Below are 22,971 nucleotides of genomic sequence, written 5' to 3'. Positions count from 1 at the left end.
TTAGCAAACTGGATCTTATATTATAATTATGGACATGAAATGAACACATAATACATCTTAGGACTTGGAAATGGGATCAATAATAAAAATATTCAAGAACTTGGACTTACAGTATAAAGAATTCCATTTGGCTATTGATCTTATTTTGTTTTCCGTCAATTCTAATGGGCAAGTACTCCCAATATTATGGCAGATTGAGGATGTTTTTACCTCTCCATACACCTAACACATGGAACCACATCCCTTTGATTCCTGGTGAGGAACCTGGTGCTCCTAAAATTGGCCACACAGTCGACAGTAAATATTTTTTATATATATACTTCCTTCCGTAGCTCCTATATTTTAAAATAACTTTGATGTTTATTGACATAGAATAACAATTAAGTCAATTATTAAAGCTCAACGAATCATTTCAAATCTTTTATTGTAAATAAATGAGAGACATAAATTGAAATATAGGTATTGCATACATATATTACTTACAACTAAAAAATCTTACTGCTCACTCACCCATTCCATTATAAACTCAGAATATTCCATAAACAAAGGGTGATTTACTAATAACTCTCAAGGATAAAATTAATAATAAGCTTCTTTTTAAAAAAAATATGAATTTAATGTAGTTCTAAAGTTATGTGTCCTTAATTCACGATTGAAAGAATGTATGTAATTTTATCAAAAATTCGTGCCCAACAATTAATTACTGTTTTTCTGTTTGTATCTATTGTCTTTTGGTAGGCAATAGAAGTTAACATTCCATGGATGTAGCAATCAAATTTACGGGTATTCATTTTAATTTATTTCCTCAAAATGAAGATTACATTGTATATAATAACTTTTTTTTAAACTATGAATTCCAAAATATAACTCAAAAATGCTTGAAAAAACAAACAACTCATCGATACATTAAGTAGTATTTCATAATAAATATCAGAGTTAATTTTATTATTATTTGTAAAACACAATTATATTAATTATTGTTGTTTATCCACTAGCTACAATTTTATACAAGTTTTGTCAAGCAAAATACGCACCTTTGACGGAGTGAGTGCATGCTACCCCCCCTCTCCCCCTGTGGAAATCTTGTTGTCAAAATTGTCGATAGAAAATGTTTTTTTATAACTGTTTTTTCTCAGAATTTTGAGATTAACAATATTTAATTACTTTTAGAATATATGCTACTTTTCTCTTCTGAACAAAAAAGATTAAATGTCCAATTGGTCTTTAAAAAAAAAGTCAAAAGTTTTTATGAATTTTGAAAACGGGGTATTGGAAAAAGATGGGTTGGAATAAAAATAATTTGTAGAAGATTTAAACCCAAGGGGTCTGGGTTTTAGAGATTACACCAACCATATAAATACTTTTATTTTTGTCAAATCATTGACTAATCTTGGCTAATTCCATTCACAGTATCGTAAAAAAATATTACCATACTAACTTTTATGTGGACTAACTATTCTTTAGGCATTTATGATTATTAATTATTATTATAGTAATAAATAAATTTTATTTCTCTTCTGATGCATAAAGCAATATTTAACAGAAAATACAAAATTTGAATTGAGGGTCACATAATCTTTTAATAAGAACACTACTTGAACAATTTAATTTTTATTGGGTAGAAGAATTTATGAAGTTTCTCTAGGGATTGCATTTCTTACCACAATTAGTTGTAATGAGGAAAATATTTAAAAAAACCACTAAATGTGTATAAATTAAGTTTCAATTAAATTGGGGAACCTAGAGAATATGTTCAAACGTCCTGAAATTTGGCATGGTATAGTTTTTCATAGTCTTACAAATTTTCTAATATCCCCATCCTCCCCCCGGTTACGAAAATTTTGATTTTCTACCCACGCTACTAAAATGATAATGGGGAATCCCTTTGTTGCTTCTTTGACAATTAATTATTTATAATAATTGTATATTCCTCTTCGAAAATTATTTAATGTCGGATATTTATTTGTGTATGTTATGTTAAAAAAAATACATTGAAAGTCAAAATATTTACATTTGTTCCTTGCAAATATAATCTGAATTTTATTATTTTCTATTTAAATTTAGGAGCTTAAAAGTTATAATTATCTAAATTGACAAATGATCATGAAAGAATATACGGCATCTTTTTGCTATCAACCATTACTTCTGGACGTTTAAATATTTGTGCTTGAAAATATGTAGATTTGCAGTGAATTGGGGAAAAAAACCATCTTGCACAAAAAATTTAGAAAATATGAACAGTCCAATTTTTTTCCCCGCCTATATTGGATCATTTGTGCAAATGATCAATCAGAATGAATTTATTGATAAAAATTTACAATGGTTCGTCCTCAAAGTGTACAAATTTCTATTTTGAAAAAAAAATTGAGCATAATTATACGTTTGATATTGATAAAAAAATTATGGAATGAATTTGATCGAAAAAATCAGCTTCAATTTTATTTCGATGACGAAACTAATTAACGATCAATGTACTGTACCACATGTTACACGGTATTTTCCCATGGACATGAATATTTAAGGTTTATTTTTTGTCAACATCATATATTTCTAATTCTTTAATGCTCATATTGTTGATTAGTTGAGCTCAGCGCCTGTTGAAGAAGAAGTGGATAATTAATAAGTGATTTTGGTCCTTGTTTTCTTAATCCCTTCGAAGGAGAAATTGTCAGATACAATGAAAATAACGAAATTGTCATTTTCTAATAAAAGAAAAATGGTCCTTGATGACGTGTTGAAAAGATTTTTTTTTCCCCTCATGTTTATCATATTAAAAAAATACAAGTCGTTTTTAACTAAATCTCAATGATTACTGAGCTATGATATTTTGGATTTTAATTTTATTTGTAATGGATTGTTAAAACAATCCTTTGAAAATAATTTTTGCCCATTAAATTACATTAATTTGTTTAACTAAACGATGGAGGCTAGTTGCGATTAATTAGGATTAATAAAAGTACTATTCCGTTAACTTGATAATGCAATAAACCTTTTTGAGGTTGGTTCTGAACTGATAGTAAATTACATGGACCAAAAAGTTCTGTTTTGAACATTAAGAGTAAAGTGTAAAATTTGAAACAATGACACCGGTGGTCTATTTTTGGAATAGAATAATAAAAAAAATGGAACTGATACAACTGTAGCCTTGACCAAAATCTAAAAATAAGCGAAGACTCCTACTTAAAAGATTATTTAGCATTGTGATCAAGACTCTAGATTAAGATAACACGATGGCTCTGTGAAGGAGTGACCAAACCTTTGAAAGATTGATTACAATACGATACTAAGATTTTTAATAAATTTAAAGTTTAAACCATTTACAACTGATTTTTTATGTTCCTTTAATTGGTTACATGGCGTTGCACTGATTAAGGATAAGTAAACATTATGTTACTACATTTACTCCATCTAACTGATGAATTTTGTGTGAAGTCCGCGTACATAAAGTATATTTTTGTCCAGGAATGAGTAGGGCACAAACCTATGCACATTGGTTTCAAGAGAATAATTCCTCCCTAGTGCGTTGTCAATGAGTTACGCCAATTTCAATAACTGAATTAGTTTGATTAAAACTTTAGGTAACATTGGATCACGAGAATAGTTTGCATTTATTCTGTATCTAGGTCTAATTATAATATTTATTATTCTTTTCAAAATTGGTGATGATGATTTAATTTTAACATCACTTAGGAAATATTGTTCTATGGACAGCTTTTGCGTTTGATTCAGAACTAGGAAGTAGGAAATCACACAAGATCATCCATGATAAATTAAGATATACGTTTTATAAATGACCACATTCGAATTAATGTTTCATTTCATGTTGTAAAAGAAATAATTACCATGTTTTAAAAAAGGTAACCATAAAAATATGTGCTTTGTCTTTTACATTATTACAATCTTTGAAGAAAGTATTATAAAAAAATTATTAAATTTTATATTTTCTCAAGTGGTACACAATGTCAAAAATTTGAGAGCAATTTACCTCGGTCGTTGAGACTTTACTTTTCAACAAAATTTTCTTAACATTTATGTATTCCCGAATTTTTTGAGCTGATTACTTATAATTATATTTACTATTGTTGACTTCACGAAAAGATATAATTAGAATAGTCTAATGATGTTTGTTTTTCATAATGTGGAATATGATATTATTGTATCAAATTCTAAGTCCTTGACAAATGAGATATAAAAAAATATGCCTCATTTATGAAAAAAAAAACATATATTCAACAAATTTTAATCTACCTCACATGATGTTCCAATTTGTCCTCTCCTCATGGGGTAAATAAGAATCTTGGGATTGAAGAAAAAGACCTTACTCATCAGATCATTTATTATTCATTTATCATTTATATCATTTAAATCATTAGTATTTTTATTGAGGAAATGATCGGATTTGTGTATTATACTTTCATATGGATGTGATGAGTTAACATAAAAAAAATCTTGAATAAAAATTAAGAAATGTCCATTTCGTTTTTGTAATCCATATATTCCAATATTTTATAAACGTATTTTAATCAGCTATAGGCCTTGGATTCAAATTTTCTAGGAGTTACAATACACAAAAAAAGTTAACTATAGTTTAGAAACGTCATTTGATTTATGGGAAGGTTAATTTTATCGCGATCATATTGACCCTTTTCACCATCAAACATATCAATGTCTAAATATTTGATTGTAATGACAAATTTTTTGCTACTTTAAGTACCTTTATCAGCGCTTCCAAAGAAATATTCAGTACAATGTGTTAATAGAAATTGACGATAATTAGTTGTTCAAATATCATCCAGACTCAATTTTTAGAAATATATTTATAGCTTTGTTTTTCTCCTGATAGGGCACACAAAGTATTTGATATGAGAAAAAAAAAATCAGTTTTCAATCCATTGCTATGACAGAGATAATTAAGGATCGAACGTTACAGATCGATTTTGATCTAACTTGTTACGAAGATTATTTATGGTCCATAGTTTTGAAACAAATTGATATACATAACTCAATGTGGTTTTAGGAGGTGTTTTTACGCTCTACAGGGTGCTCCTTCTAATTGACATTGTATTTCTTGTTGCTTTTTCTCCTTCCCCCCCCTTTTAGTGTACTGAGCATTGATCGATTGAATTCAAATTAGCTCTTATTTAGCTATAAAGTTAAAATTGGAGATACTTCAGACTCAATATTGAGATAAATCATTATAGTCTGTTTTTCTAATATAAAAAATACGAGGCTAACTGTTTTGGAGGAAAGAGTCATTTGATATTGACGTGCATTTAGAATTGTTGAATATTTCCTAGGGAGAAAGAGTCCAGACATGCAAATGATCATAATATTTGTCCAATACCTAATAGCACCATCCATTGACATAGTAATGAATCACACTGTCCATGTACACTCTCCAAGAAGGGGGGAAAAAGTGATAAATTAGAAACAAATGTAATCGAGACTATGTCTGAGAATAATAAATATTTGTATTTTTATTAACTTTGTCTCTATTTAAAACATTTACAAATAAATTAAATAGATAATTACTCTAGACGATATTTCTTTAAATGAATAAATTAAACGTTCCTTGATTATTTTTTTTTCCATAGTTGAGGGATATAAAACGCGGAAATGATTTGACTCTGAAACAAATCAAAGTGAGATTTATCTACAAGAATTGTATGTGTATAAAGTAAGGCGTTTATGTCTGTAGTGTACGTATATCAAAGCACTTATTTGGTACGTGTATGATTATAGATTTAAAGTTGATATAACTACATTATTGTGAGGCAAGACTCCGATATTTTTCAAATTGAGAAACCCCAGATCTTATCTAATATAACACTTTGAGTTTCAGATAGTGGATATGAAGCTTATTAAACTTCTTGGACAATGCGAAATGCCTCACTCTAATCTATCAATATAGGTAGATTTTTATTGAAATGGACTAATGAATACTTTTTCTTTTGATACATAATATCTACATATATTATGTTTAGATATAATGTGTTATATATATTTATCCAATCTATGTAACTTCTGAAAAGGATATCAAAACATACTTATTTTATTTCAACTTCTTTTTGGGTTTTAGGAATACAAAAGTAAGAACTTCTTTTTTTTAGATATTACTTTAGAATTTGAACTATGAATCAAATGGTTATCTTATGAATCATATAAATAGCTTAAGGAATAAATATTTATAAATTGCAAAAATAGGTACTTCATTTCCGATAATGGGGATTGGTGAATGTTTTAAGAATGTATTTTAGAATCAGGTAAATAAGGGGACTTCATCATTGTGGAAGTTGACGATCTTAGTGGTGTAAACAAACAAATATTATAAGAATAAAAATCATCATCCTTAGTTTTCACGTGACCTCATCGTTGTTGATGTCGGTCATTTAAGAGGCTAAATAACCAATTTTATATAATAATCCAAACCCTTTTTCTATTAATCTTAAGGAAAATAGTGAATTATTGGATGTCAAAATATGAATAACAAATAAGAGGACGTAACTTTGCTGTCTGTCAAAAATTCTTTAGTTTTAGCAATATTGATTAATATTTAGAGATTACACTCTGCCAATGAAATTGTAAGTTTCAAAATATTATGAAAAAAATAGAATTATAATCAAAAAAAATAGCCAATCTAATACAAAATATTGTATTTTATCCAAAACATTTATATTTTGAATCAATTCGACTATTATAATAATTAATATTATTTATAATAAAGCTTTTTAAATATAGTTATCCCCAAAAATGATTATTTCTTTTACAAAAATGGAATATCAATTGTTGATGTACCACAAATACATAATTAATCTGTTGTATATTATAAAGTTCAGATGCCCTTAGTTATATGACTCGTAAATACGTAATATATTTGTAATTTAATACATCATAATGAAATGATGGTATCAAATAATTTTGATAATTAATATGGTTGGAGTTATATTTAAATAAGGCGTTTTAAGTCCATTAAGATCATTTTTATTTTGTTCTTTTAAGGCACATTACAAAGTTTCTACATGGATCCTCGTTTTCTGTAAGCCATATGTTGAAAAAACAAAAACAGTTTAAAAATAGAATGAATACCCAAATGTTGTGAAAAATCTATTTTACATCAAATAGTTTGTTTAATATTAGCAACTCTACCTTACTCTCCTCCAAATGGGAAATTTCCTGGGGTGTTTAGCTACTCTGATATTAAGACGGATAGTTTGGCATTATTCAACTTTACTTAGCCTTAGTAGTCATTACAATTAATACCTACTATAAGCATCAGTAATCAAATTGAATAGTTGTTTACCATTACATTTTATGGGTCTGTGATTCAAAATCTGTAGTATGATAAAATAATATTTAAGTTTTGTAGACTGAGGAAGCATATATTTTTTTCTAAATTGATAAATCATAACTATAGTAATATATCATAATATTCAAGCATAAACACTTAGTTAAAAACAAACCTGAGCTCTTTAGCTGAAGTACAAGTCGATTCAATTACACTTGAACATGATTGATGAATTTCCATGTGCCCTCCGAGTACTTGGGTTTCTCCAGAACAACCCTTCTACGCCGTCAGCAAGTCTGAAACGTTGGAGAGAGAAAAAAAAGGCTCCTTCAAAAAGGTCAAACTGATCCTGGAGGAGTTAAAGAAAACAGGTCTGGCAATCCTCTCAAAGTCCATGAGGGACCACACAAGAAATCTCGGGGTTTCACACCAAACTGTCCAGAAACTTATCAAAAAAGGTGGTGGAAAGAGTCTTTTGAGTATGAAGAGGCCACTTTTGACACCAGCAATGAAAAAAACACAGATTGCAATACTTTTTGAATTAGTCTTTTGAACTACTACTAGGTAGTTCAATGGTACAATAGAAGAAGATATGTTACATCTTAAAATATATTTTTGAGTTTTTTATTTTGGATAAATATGAGATAAATTTTCTTTGACAATATGATCGGGATCTACTCGTATATAGTAACCTGTTGACAAATTATAAATATTTATTATAATCAAATCATTTGCCTGCTTCATTAAACAAATGACAAATTAACAACATTTACAGCATTAATGGGCAGTTTCTGAGTAATTAAAATTGAATTACAGTTTATGTACAGGATACAATATATACGTTATACTTTTCATAATAAGTAATTACTCAAAATGCAATACTTTTAGTTAAAACACCATGTAAGAGTTTTATGGATATTGGCAAAGAGTCTTTAACTTTCAACATCAGATTCAAATCAAATAAGATTTTATAATTTAGTCTATTTTTGAGAACAAGGTCTTGAAGAAGCACTATATGTGTCTATCCAAATTAAAATGATTCATTGGGAAAGGGTAATATTACCATAAACAGTGGTCCCCAAAAATTTATAACAGCTGTTATGTTTTGCCCAACAGACCCAAGGCTGTAATTTGTGCAAATAGCGACAATTTAGATTTTTTTCACCAATTAATACATATAATATTTAGTAGTGTTTATGTAAAATGGGAGGTTTTTATCTACAAAAAGAAAAAAAGTTAGGTACAATTTTTCTTTTTACAATATTAAGATCCGCCATGTGCATACTGAACTATTAATTTTGTGGAAAACGGATCCATCTACGACGGATTTCCGCCATAGCAAATATAAGATCATATAGCATTATTGTCCATCTAAAACTTACTTGCAGTTTCAAAAAAGCTTGTAATTAAAAGATATTATCTTGTCTATATAATAATATCACATATTATGTTCTCTTAACACATACTAACTGAATCCCATGAAGAGATCTACTACTTTTTATGTGCAGATGCATAGTAATTTGTTTCGTTTGTTATGTAAAAAAAAGTACAAAAAAGTTAAACTAGAAATGTTAATCTTCAATAGTACAAACCGTAGTATAAACGAACTACGATTCTAAATTTATATATGAATAATAAATTAAAGTTTCGATAAATTTGAAATCAATATTTACATGGCTTATTATAATTTATGTATTGCATTGATCATGCAACCTTAATATTAGTTTGATATGACGGATTTCTTCTATAGGAATCATATTTGGTCAGTCCGTTGATATCCGGTTTAGCGGCGCGAACTGAATATTGTTCTCAAACTATTAAATTGGCAGTTGACACTAGACATGATTGGCTTCTTAATCATTTCCACTTCTGTTTTACCTTATCTGATTTGATCTTTAACGACTCGGATCCAGTCCCAAAGATCATTTAAAAAACGGAGGCATGAATGGTATCTAACAATTCATCAGATAAGCCTTAATTTTAATGAAATAGATCATACATATAAAGATATTCATACGAGCAACATTTAGGTTAGAGAAATACTGGTAAACTAAAACTGACCAAATTTTTTTTAAAGTTACTTCCCTTCAAATCCTAACGCAAGTACTTCACAGAAGGGGTTGTAGCCACTTTTTAGCCATATAAAACTTCATTTGCCTTTAATAGTTTTTATAAACATTACTAATTTTGACCATTATATTCTATACATGTAAATTCATAATCTAGTAATTGAAGAAAGGAATATTAAAATTTGTAGACTGTAGTCAAATTTATTATTTCTAAATTAATAAACCATTATCAAACAAAGGATATTTTATACAGAATTAGGAATCTTCGTTTCCCCTTCTATTAACCCTTTTTATATTCATTAGATTTGTGAACGTCCTTAAGTAGGACTCAAGACTGCAGTGCCTTCAAGTTCAGTCTCGTTCTGGTCTAGTTCAACGCATTAAAACATTCTTAGCAAAAATTTCTTAGCAGAAAGTAAATGATAAATTAAGGACTTACAAAGAAGATAGAGGAAAAATAGGATACGAACAAGAAATAAGAAGGACCTATGGGGTAGATTAACCCCCGAGGTACGTAACGGAGGTAAAATATGAATCTACAACCATTTAATTAGGGCAATTATCAATTAATTATCATAAGAGACTAAATGCAGGATGGATGAATTGAGAGTGGATGCAGGGGCGTCCGGAGGAGTATATTTTATAGATATTGGGAGTGGGATTGATATTTGGAATTTTGGAGAAAAAAATCAAAAATTACAATTTTTGTCCAAAATAACTCATAATCCAAGATACCCTTATCAAAATTGAAAGTAGCTAATCTGTATCGATAATCTTACCAATTAAAGTGATAATTTTACGTAAATATACAAAAAAATAGGTCTCTGATCATCACGCAAGTTCTTCATTTTACCACATGAAGATGGCATAATTTAACTCTACCAAGAGCTTTAAAAGTACTCTGTTCGTACATTCTCAATATACAATAAGTCAATGATCATTTGAGGAAGAAAAAAAAGACGGAGAATTGAGAAGGAACCAAGGAAAGAAACTGTTTAGCACGCCTTCATGCGCTGAAGAAAAACTCCGGCAACTTTTGAGAACTGCGAAATAAACATAGAAAAAAAGGAAGATTATTTTAAACTTTGTTAGGAAAAAAAAGGTTAAAGCTTTTATAATGTATTATTATTTTTTTTTTTCAAAAAAAAGTGCGCTCTTTTGAAGAATATTACAAAAAAAAAACATCCTTTAAAAGTAATATACATAAACTTTATTCGTGTGACTTTATTTATTTCAGTTCATGGTTTGAAACAGTCGAATTAATATGTCATAAGAATTCCCAAAGAAAGAAATATATATTCATAGTACAAAAATAGTGAAATTGAAATATTATATCATACATATTCAACTAACAATACCTTCAAACCTATCAAGACATCAGTCAAACTTTTCTTACGAAATAGAATCATCAGGAGCATTTGGTATTTTCAAATATATAATTTGAAGAATTCAAATTATATCCATAAATCTAAAGCTATTTCTTCACTATTTTTACAATAACACTTCAAAACCAGCTCTTACACAAACGACAAAATGAGGTAAGAATGACTATTGTTCATATACAGATATATATTTTCTTATAACAAATCACGTAGAATTGACCTAGAGGTAAATTACATCATCAAATATAAAAAATGTAAAATTTACATATTAGTCCTAAAATATTTTCCCACTTCTTATACTTTAGTTATTTTTTCGCAATATATAGTTTTTTTCACATTTTAATCATTGCGGTTTCGTGTGTAATACATTTATTCGAAAGAATTGATTTATTGTCCAAATAAGAAAAAAAAAGATATCATCTTTCTTACGAAACGTTGTGGAATCTTCTTCTATAGGAAATTATGAAAAAAAAAACAACTTCAAAATCAATAATATTGATTGGGGGTTCTGTGCAAAGTATCTTATTCCATAGTAGCAATTCGTTCAGGCACTCTTCAGTTTTTAGTTTCCCGGATCGAACTGAACCATTTTTATTTCGAATGTTTAAAATTAAAGTAGTGTTGTATCGGTCTCAAGTCATATGAGTAGAGTCCTAATAATATTTGTGGCTAAAACATATATTACTCAGACATTATACGTTCTAGCTCCCATTCATTCTCTTCTTCCTTTTTAATTTCTTCAAACCAAGCTAGGAGTGAAGAAAATAAAAAATAACTAGAACTGTACGAGTGACTAATCGGTCCTCAATACCCTTGCATGATAAAAAATATCGGACCGATAAAAATAAAGACTGAAAAGGGGGGGGGGGAAAGACTGATTAAGAAATCAGGCCTAGGACCGATGCAACACTAAATCCAAGTGAGGAAATATTTAAAGTAATTAACATTTCAAATATTTGATTGGCACAGAACAAGAAAATAAATTATTCTGGCTAATTAGAAAATGCCAGTTGTTGTTGAAGGAATAGTTACATGATTTTGTGACATTTTCTCTTGACTCAGAGTCTCCTCTTCTATTTTTCTTGTTTTGTGTACAATATGTCTCGTGCCCTTTGTGCTCAACTTCCATAGGACTTTACTACCACAGTATGCTGAAAAACAACATTTATGATACCCCCATTATACTGGAATTTTCACTTTTTCTACGGTCCACTTCCTCATAACCAAATATAAACTTTTAGCTATCTGAGTTACAAAGTATACTGGGCACCGGGATAGTGATTTTGTGGACCCAGAACATATATTATTATGACAGTGAATGACAAAATTCAAAATCAATCAAGACTCTGGGGTAGTGAAGTTATTCGATGTTATGTTTTTTGTATCTTTTGTATTTTTTTTTTTTTTGTAATTATATTACAAAAAAAGGATGAATTCATTGAGAAAAGTTATTTTTTCCTTTATGTACTATTTATGGAGGAGACACACGCTTTATAATTAAAATGTATACGTTAATTATAGAAATATTATTGTTTAAACAAAAAAAAAAAAAAAAATAGATTTTCTCTTTCTTTGGAAGAGGGATTTTCATTCATCTACATAAATTAATACTGATTTTCTTCTCCTGTACTTTTTAAACTCATCTTCAAAGAAAATGAAAAATAACAATAATAGCTCCCTAAATACTTGGTAATTAGTATTCTAAATGGAAGCACAAAGGTGTTCATTATATAATTATCCTCAACAAATTCCTTCCCTCGGGATATCTTTTTGTTTTTCTCAATAAATTGTTGCATGAGAGTCCAGCTATCCTCCCATGACTTAATAGAATCAAGGAATAAGCCCACCGGTTCTCGGCCCCATTAACGCATCTTCTACCTATTTTCTTATTATTTCTATATTCAACCATAAGATAAGGTAATACAACAAAATCGAGAGAAAACATTCCCTTTCCAAACAATTTTTCAACAGTCAAAAAACTTTTACCCATAAACTATTCCCGAAAAAATCCAGATCAGTCTAACTTTTGCCCTTCATTTTTATATAGAAAAATTCTTTAAATTTCATACATAAAAAGATATAAGTATTTTTTGAATCCCCAGGGATGTGTTTGTCTTTTCTCAGTCCATCGTTATATTGAAAGAAGATTTGTTCTATATAATAAATGGGCTTGACAATTCCACTGTTGAGAAAATTGACAAAGACATCAGTCATTCTTAGCAAATACAAAGAAATATGCTTTGAAATTATAGAAAATTATCTTGGTTCATTGTACAGTTCATCAAACAATCGGATTTTGTCTCTCTCTACTTATAGTAGCAAAATCCGGAGACGATCGACAATTAGGCTGAAGCAAAGGAGTTGCTCTTATCCGTATTTGACTAATATTTTATTTCTGATTCTAACCCATTTTGAATATCATTACGTCAATAGTACAGTACAATGCCAACTCTTTTTCTCCGTCCCCCCTCCCATCTCACCTCACTCTGGGAAGTACGTACACACCAATCTGGCTAGAGACATCCATCAAAAAAGGAATAATAGGATTGTCAATAATAATTAATTAATGATTTGTAATTGATTGTATATCATTATCGTATTAATAGCCTTAATACGATTTAAATATATATAAAAACTGGGTTAGTCGTACATTATATGTATTTATATCTATCCAAATATAATTTATGGGATTGGTATTGGATTTATAGAGCGTTTTCATGTGATGTTCGTATTGTCAATGTCAGTTATCTCTTTAGAGACCTAATCAACCATGTTTGATAGGAATATATATATACATCTAACCCTATTTTATTAGGATTAAAGGAAATAAGAAACTACCATCGTAAAAATACAGTGTACATTTCCTTTGGATGTCAAAATGGGAGTCACAGATAAAAGGACTCACAAATATATTTCTTTGATATAAAATACAAATATATAATGACTTCGTCAAAGTAGTCTACAAATTAATATTACATTTCCAATGATTGAATACTTTGTTCCAAATATTCAACTTTTTTGTATTTGTAAACGATCCATAACAAAATTGACAGTAAAAATTAGACATTTTATAGGAATTTTCAGTAGCTTGATTTTTCTTCTTTTTTTTTTCAACATCACAGTTTTAATTTGGCATCAAGTTATAAGAAAAGCAAATGCTGAGTTATCTCTAAAGCCATTAAATGAAGGTAAATCAATATACGGATATTAGAAATTTATATATTTTATTTAGTAAAAATACCAAGAATGAATCACCCAAAGTTACGTCTATTTCAATTATGAAGCAATTTATGATGTCAGTGAAAACGCTTTAGAGAGAGAAACTCAAGTTTATATTTCATCATACATTTGTGACAAATGACATTCTTATTTATTTTTAACCCTATAACGTACAATAGGTTAATACGTGGTCATTTTTCTTCGACTTTAGAAAATATAATCTATCTTCATTTCTAAGAACCAAAATGTTTTTTTTTTTTTGAAAATCTGTCAATAATCGCTGATTATTTTTTTGTTTTTGTTATTAGAGATAATTAAGTTCTTGGTTAGAAGTTGAGAACTTTTTTTTTTAATATAAAGACACTAAAAACTATTCTTGCTGTTATTTAAAAAAAAAAAAAATAATGATAATTTCCTCCAAGTAACACTTTGGACTTTATCTTTGTAATTTTCTTTTAGAGAACATCTTTTTTATCATTTTGTTTAATGAAACAATACGTTTACTGCATTAGAAGGTCATAAGTAAGAAATTCGATTTTTTTTTTCATTTTATTGATTATATATTTGTTATTGCATCCATCAAGTTTTTTAGCTTATAAAATGTTAAACTACTCAAATACAAGATTTCAAAACTCATGTATCAAAGGATTAAAGCCATTTAATAACTTCTTTGTCCATTTTATTCAATATAAATTTTAACTATGACCATAATATTGTATCCCCTTCAATTCTGATGCGATATTTAGCATCAATGAATCGCTCTTATATAGTATTTTGTTCGTCCAAATTAATTTGGTCCAGTCTAGGACCGGTCCCGAGGATCTGTCTTTCAATACATCTAAATATCATTCATTCATAATTAAGGAAAAAGCACTTCAATGAAATCACGAGGATCGATTGTTTCTTTTTGAAGGGTTAAAAAGTGGCACTGGACTAGACTGAACTGAAGTGGATCGATATTCTTAGTCCAATATAAATTCTGACACAACACTACTCTAATATCATCTCGTTTTTATTTGATGGATAATATCTACTTCGATAGCATTAGAGCTGTTGTTTACTGTATCTAACTATAAAATATAAGCATTGGCAATATGTTGATTAATATGATCATTTATATACATTTTATATAAAGGTTTTTCTTGAAGTTTTTTTTTGTATGTATATAATATGTAAAGTAAAATTTTCAAAAATTGAATGATTTTTTTTGTATGTGTTCCATGGTATATATAATTTACCGAGATTTTCTTTCTTTCTCTTTTTATTTCACGATATCATAATAATACAGTTTTATTTCGTTCATTTTTTTTTTCCTCAGAGAATTCGTGATGATACTGGGTGAACTTTAGTGCATATATACATTGAATATCTCACATTATTTTTCATTCAAGTATCATCTTCATCAATAAGCTATGGGTAGGAACTTGTATACTATTTGCGTATCATTTTTTATATTATCCTCTCTCTAACTAGAATAGTTGAACAATTATTCTGTCTTGATAGGATTAATTAGACAAAGTATGTGACATTATTTTTGACCATACTCTAAACTGACATTTTTTATTGTTATTTAAAATCAAAAAGTATCATTAACCCTTTTAAAACAGATAATTTTGGCCTTAAAAGTCATGTTTTTAGGGTAAAATTACGATTTAGAGCCATATTTCGACGTGAAAAAATAATATAGAAAAAAATCTTTATTACAGTCCCGAAAAAACGTGTCTTATCATACAAAAACAAAGTAAAATAAAAGATCTAAATTAGAAGCTAATATTTTTTTTTTCAACTACTTTATGTCACAGATAAAATTAATTTTAATTGCCCAAAAAGTGGGACTTTCATTGACTTTTTCAATTTAGTTTTGAACTTTTCTTTTTGAAAATATATTTAAAAAATAAATCAATTAAGTCTGCGTTATATAATTGTAAATCCAATTTAATTAAGTTGACTTCATAATTAAAAAAGTAACTAATATTAATCAAATAAATTGAATATGAAGCTTATGGTAAGGCCCTTGCCTCCAAACTATTCCTTATTTACAATTAGTCATATATACTACCCTGGGACCGTGACGAAGTTCTGGGACCAATTCTCCAGTCTGCAATGATGGAATTGGGATCGTAAATTGCAATTCTCCAATTATTTCAAAATTGGCTTAAGCCTACTAAAAATGATTAAATAGAATAACTTTTTTGTAGAAATGCATTCTGCTAAATACATCTAACTGATTAAAGGAAAACAATTCTACTTAATCACGTAGAAATTGTAAAAAATAAATACTTTGTATAACACATTTTGGATTATAAAAACTATTGTAATCCAAAGTTAACATTTTGTGGACTAGTGTAATTAATTAGTTGCAGTATGCAAATAATGTAGTCCTGACTCCGTTTTGAGACAAATAAATATTTCTTACTTTTGTGTTAATTATTCTCGACTATCCATACCACTAAAAATAGTTATCAATTACGAATAAAATATTCAAGGGCAAGAAGGCCAATCCAACCTGAAATGTCATTGATCTTTTGACATACTACCGTGGCCATGCCCTTTTGTTATTCTTCAGTAATTACTAGGGTTGTATTAATCCTTCATATGGAACTTAAAATTGGTCCTTGAACAACGTCTCAAATATTACAGCCACCTCTAAAAAACATCATCTTGCCTTATATTTTATATAATTAAGTAACTCAGTTCGCTATTAGAAATATTGTATCAAACCTAAAGTATCTTTTATGTGCAATGTTGATTTTAATGACATAAATTAAAATATTTATTGTTCATTAATGATTGGGGATGGTAACGTCACTGGCTGATGTCTACGTGAAGACCATTTACCTACAATTCTTCTATAGGACGACTTCAATACTCAGACAATATCTGACAAGAAGCCAAAATTTAGGGTACACTACATTCCTTGTAATTGCAAACAGTTCTTGAATTACATGTGGGAAAATTCCTTATTTTACAAGTCAGAGTTAAGTTATTTTCTTTTAATTGTTCGACCCCATAATTATTATATAAGGTTTTAAGTCTGCAAAATATGGACTCACGTCTAAGTCGAATCTCAAGTCCTAGTCCCCACCTTTGTCTTGAATTCATTTTACTCTGTAGATTGGTTTCCCTAACAAACAATGATGAGCATTTGCAGAATTTATAGAGAGAGTTTTTGCACATGATTTCAAATTATAATTAAGATCATGATTCATATCACTTCCACCCATCATTAGTTATAGTCGTGTATATATTGCTATTACATACATAGGTATTGTGATTATTTTTCTATTACTTTTCACGATTTTAATAGCAGATTGTTTATACTTAACCTAGAAAGATTATATTATACTTCATAATTCCATTCTCATCAAAAGACAAAAATCTCCAGGAACGAAGAAATAAAATCATTATAAATAATGACTCTAAAAGGAGATTTAATCCGCGTTGTAGATTATATAGTTTTATATTTTAAAAAGAGCAACAGCGTTGCTCTCTTTATCATCAAAAAAAGACAAATACTCGTATAAGCCAATTATTCTCTATGATCCGTACCTATTTTCTTTTTTGTTTACTCATAGGTATATTTATAAATAGTTTCATTACTGCACCAATTACACTTTTTATACTCATATATCACAACACAAAATTGAATGTAATTGTCAAAAATACAAAGAAAAATGGGCAACAAAGAAAACAGAAATAAAAAACAGATTCAACACTTGGTGGTGGTGGTGGTGGATACTGTTGTTGAATCTTTCATCATGAGGAAGGGATGAAGCGATGATGAAATGAGAGTATATGTAGAGACCACAAAAGAATTTTTTATTTATTATGTATTTAATATCTACACAACAAAGGGATTGACACTCTAAGCTGTTAATGTCTTTTATCTATCTTCAGATGAAAGGATCCGACCTTTACTGTCTATGTAATAATTACATGTGTACCTACATGAAATTTTGATTATTTTCCTGGATGTCGTACATATGTAAAGCCCCTTTGCAAAGGATATGTTGCATACATCTTTGATATGATCAAAAATAATTCTTTTGGATGCAATCACTACAGCTTGAATCCTTAATTTTTTTGCTCTCGACAATTTTGACTCTTCCCCAATGGGAGTGCATTTTCAAAAACGTCAGCAATTGTCTCATAATTGATGGAGGTGACGCGGCATATTATAAATATTAGGGACTCATAGTCAATATTTTTAATGAATACAATGAACAAAATCCCAATAATAAACTCCATCAGATGACTTTAAAAATAGAATGAAACAAAACATTATACTACTTGAGTACTACTTGATACCAATGATATAGGAAGTCAATCAAATTACTAGCTGCTGAAAGTCCTTTTGAAATGGGCGTCTTTTTACTACTTATGCTGTTTTGAATTGATTGGAGACGAAAAAAGTCGGATAATATGAGATAAATGTCTGATGCTTGCAATTATAATGCTTAACTTATTGTCTAAACTACGTAAATAAGAATTTATAACGAGAGAAAGGACCTATTTATAATACATATTAGGGTCTGATAAAGGGGCAGATTTATGATAGAGAGTAGAGGTATTATAAGTCTTATTATTTGTCCGTCCATTTTGACATCCAAATACACTGAAATATATACTTTTCCCAATTTTCTTTCATAATATAGATAAATGCTTCCTTAGTCACCCAATTAATTTGCCATATTAAATGACCAAAAAAGACTGTTATGACTACAAAAGTATTTGGGTATTTTTTGCTATTCCCTCACTTGTTAGTGTGTCCCATGAATATAGTTATTTGCTTCAAACAAATGGTTGTATATTTGAGTAATCTTCAATTTCGTTTATTTGATTGGAATCCATTCTTACACAGACAGGAGCTTGAAAGAAAAATAAATCATTCGTCACTATATTTTTTTAATTTTCTTAAAATTAATTTCCTTTTAATTTAATTCATTTTCTATTTAATGTATTTTTAGTTGTCGGTGGGTACTAGTACCATATTATATTATACTATACTAAGTGTTACTTATATACTAGTAATTATATACTACTATCATTATTTCAATCCTCACTTTGGCAACATTTAATTTCACTTTTTATTTTCTAAGAATCCCGTACATAAAATATTAAATATATAAAAAATATCTTTACAACTTTTGTGTGAAATTGTTTTTGACAATCATAATGACTTATGAGTAGTACCATTATGTTAATACATACTAATGTATTAAAATACGAGGGTTTTTTTTTAGGTGTCTGTATTCATATTTCACTTTCGCTGAAGGAGTTTGTATGAAAACTTTGCAATTTATTTTTATGAGCTTATCATGAAATTTGACACGTATCTCACATTAGTTGCTCACTCAGGGAAAGTAAAGCTTTTATAATTTATTTTACCCTTCATATTGTTATGATTTTAAGCATCTTTAGGAAAGTAAATATTAATATATTTATCTTTAGTACATAATACTATAGGAAGTTTTCTCTGACAATGAGGGAAATATTTTATTAAAATGAAGGATCTTCAATGCACTTTTTAAATAACATAAATTTCTGAAGCATTTAGTTGTAATTTGTCCAAAAGAAATGTATAATTTTTCCATGTTCATAGTTTTGTCTCCTTCAAAAAATTTTAATTGCTCAAAAAAGAGGATTTCTTCAAATTTTACTTCAAAAATTTAATTACATAAAAAGAGCCGTTCTCCAAATATGTGTTCAAAACAATTATAATTGGCAAGTTTAAAGAAAATTGTTTTTCCTATAAGAAATATATTAAGCCATTTGTAACTTTTTTTAGAATTTTTTTTGTCAAATTGGACATCTATAAAAAACATTCAGACAAAATTGTCAAAGATTTTGTCACAAAGACCAACAAACTCCTCAAAAATATATAAGATATTTGAAAACTCATTTTTTGTATAAGCAGAAAAATAACAGTCACATACAATGATTATTAATTATGGAAATTTTGGATTGTTTTTTGTCTTAAAAAATCATTAAAAAAGTGTGTCAAAATTAAATTTACAGTGTACATTACTATGAATTATGTCCTTTGATATCATTTACCCTCCAGTGTTTGTGTTTCTTTGGATTCCATATATTTTTTACAACTCATGCTACTTGAGAGAAGATGGATATTATAGAATCAAAACTTGCTTCAATAAAAACTCGCTTAATCATGCGTAGAATAGATCAATGATTAATTATATTATTATCTTCTCACGTCAAGGAATATGTATTTACGTATTTGTAGAAACTACATAGCTCCATGGAAACGCATATGAGCAATGTACGATATGTATTTGATAATTAAACAGTAGAGTAGGTACATAATGTAACTTCCAAAAGATGTATTCAAATGCATCCCTTGATTAAATGTTAGGGAAATAATGTATGAACTCCTAATGGTGGCCATTTTGTTCTTTTATATATTAAAAACAGGATTGGAATTTTAGTGACAAATGGCGAATTAGTTTACTACTTTTTAGTAGATAGTCCATCAAATCCATGTAATTTGATATTTGAAGAGAAAATTGAATTGAAGTGTGATTTTTGATGGCCTCTACATGAATGATGGATGGAAAATATCCATCAAGAAATGTTATTCTGCCAATTCTTTGTTTTGTCCACTGCGGTGGTATCAGAGGGATAGAGAGCATTTATTAAAAGGGATTGGGAATTGTAGGTATTAGTGATGTAACACTTGCCAAAATTTGGATGTCCAGTTCGGTCCTGTCATTTATCTTAAGGAATACTCTTCAAATTCGGTGGTGTAAAAAAACAGAACAATCTTTGCTAAATGACGTATTCCCTGAAGATTTGAAGACGGGCTTAGAGAAACGCAGTGTAGATGTCATGACGTTATATTAGATTATCTATACAAGTTAGTATTAGAGAAAGAAAATACATACAAATCCCACGCTGTGTCTAGCACAATTACTGGAATGTCAATCCTCAATTCTACACTGAGACAACGAGGATTTACATCTATAGCTCGGTTTGTGTCAGTCTTTATTTATTCGGTCCAGTCTTAGGACCGATCCTATAATTACTTGGGACCGGTCCTTAGGAATGTGAGTACTAAAATTGATTAAAAAAGAAGAAATTAAGTTGAGGAACCAAACTTTATAAGTTTTGAGGACTGAAGTGGACGGTACTGCATTCCTATATGAGGACTGACAGAACACTATTTATATCTATTTCCCAAAAAATTATCAGTGTTACTATTCATCATGAAGGGGAGCAATAGTTCATCCTACTTTATACTTACATGTTCTCTTTTTGAGAGTTTTAGAATAATAATAACAGTTTTTGTAAATAAAAAACAAAGCTCCGATTAACATTTTCCGAAAAACTTAGAACGAAATGCTTAGAATTTATCATTTTAAGTATAGATTAAATTAAGTAGTGATTTTGGTATCAATGATTTAGAAGGATGCTCATGGTGAATTGATTCCCTTAGTGTCTTTCATGTACCTACGGTTTTCATGAGCAAATGTGAAATTACCACATCAGTATTTTTGTCAATTAAGGAGAGCAAAGTTTGTACATACATAGAATGTATGTAATTATAACATTCCTAAAGGATGTTTGTTTGTACGTTTGTTATATATGATTTCTTTTCTTCATTGTGGAAGATACATATGTAATTTCTTCTAGACGTTTTCTCACAAACTTCATCTTATTACTCGTCAATCCTTTTTCCTACATGAATTACTTACAAAGTGTCGAAAACATATTGTATATAGATATAATATACTATGACAAAGTGTTTTTATATTCTATATCACCTTCATTTTTACCCCTCGTCATCCTTATCATTAAAACCATCGTGGAGTAGGTACAAGTAAGTATCTATGTACCTTTGCATGCTGAGAGATACAAAGTAGATTTGCGTATACCTATGTAAATAGGCGTGTGTTTGAAAGGAGAAGGAAAGGAAGAACTTGCTCCAATTCGAAATCCTCAATTAGAGGTTTCATTCCATATCATATTAGAAGAAGACGATGAAAAAATAAGTTTATTCATGGTTTTTTTGTACTCTATGTCTGTTTATATTTTTTAGGGTGGTGTTGGTTAATACAAACGTGGTGTAAAATTCCAAAATATTGAGGGATTATGATAACAAGAAAATAAATGAGGCATTTCTCTTTTTTCATCGTTTTTCTAGCAGATAAAAAAAAATCTTCACTTTCATCCAAGGATTGAAAGATGATGATTTTTTTTTTTAAATCTTATTCTTTTATGTTTTTTGATCAGCTTCACTCTTCATAACTCTCGTACACTCGATTTTTTAGTAGATAATCATGTAACTTACAATCCCCAAAAAATCAGTAGTTCATAGTTGCAGTATTTGACAGCTGTCTGTTAATCCTCGTTTGTATTCAAACCGTTCTGCAACTGAACTTGTGGTAATATATTTTGTGAAGCAGTTAACAATCATTTACTATTCCCAGGCCTATGACTACAGAATGTGCGGAGGGCAGAGTTCATTTCCCCCCCCCTCTCTGGCAAATTGTTTTTGTCATTTTTCGTAAAAAATGACAAAATGTATCAATCAATAAATGTGTATTTCCTTGAAATATCCCTAACTTAACCAAAAGGGTGAACAAATGACGCGACTGGTCAACTAACAACGAACTTTGGGTCTCCATTATTTTCCATTTGAAATGTAATGTAACACTTTATGTACAATTTATTCGGCAGCCAGAAGCAAAGTAAATATATCAAGAACAAAAAAGTAATGCAGGCAGTCCAGATCAATCGGCATCTTTCCTTTGTACTGTACTAAACAGCTACTAACAGTTCAACTACTAAATAGAAATATTAAAAAAAATATCCACCAAATCTCGTATTTATTAACAACTATAAATATTAATTTTTATAAAAAAATATAACATAATGTAAAAATGTTTAATAAATAAATTTCAAGACTTGACTATTTACTGTCCTTGGCTATTGCTTGTTCATTTTATTGGGTATCGTAAATAGTTTTTTTATCCATTCTCAATCATTACTGTCAAAA

The 22,971-nt window shown here is 28.8% G+C and overlaps 1 protein-coding gene across 1 annotated transcript in view; it reads left to right on the top strand.

Annotated features, from left to right (window-relative positions):
* The first annotated feature begins 10,588 nt into the window (after positions 1-10,588).
* LOC121113790 (uncharacterized) overlaps positions 10,589-22,971 on the top strand; it is a 33,248-nt gene continuing 20,865 nt past the window's right edge. The window contains exon 1 of the mRNA XM_040707652.2: positions 10,589-10,892. Within this exon, the coding sequence (XP_040563586.1) occupies positions 10,888-10,892 (5 nt within the window). The 5' untranslated portion in view covers positions 10,589-10,887. The remainder of the gene's footprint in view (positions 10,893-22,971) is intronic.

Source organism: Lepeophtheirus salmonis, chromosome 2 (genome assembly GCF_016086655.4).
Source record: "Lepeophtheirus salmonis chromosome 2, UVic_Lsal_1.4, whole genome shotgun sequence".
NCBI lineage: Eukaryota > Metazoa > Arthropoda > Copepoda > Siphonostomatoida > Caligidae > Lepeophtheirus > Lepeophtheirus salmonis.
This window is presented reverse-complemented; position numbering and strand designations above follow the sequence as displayed.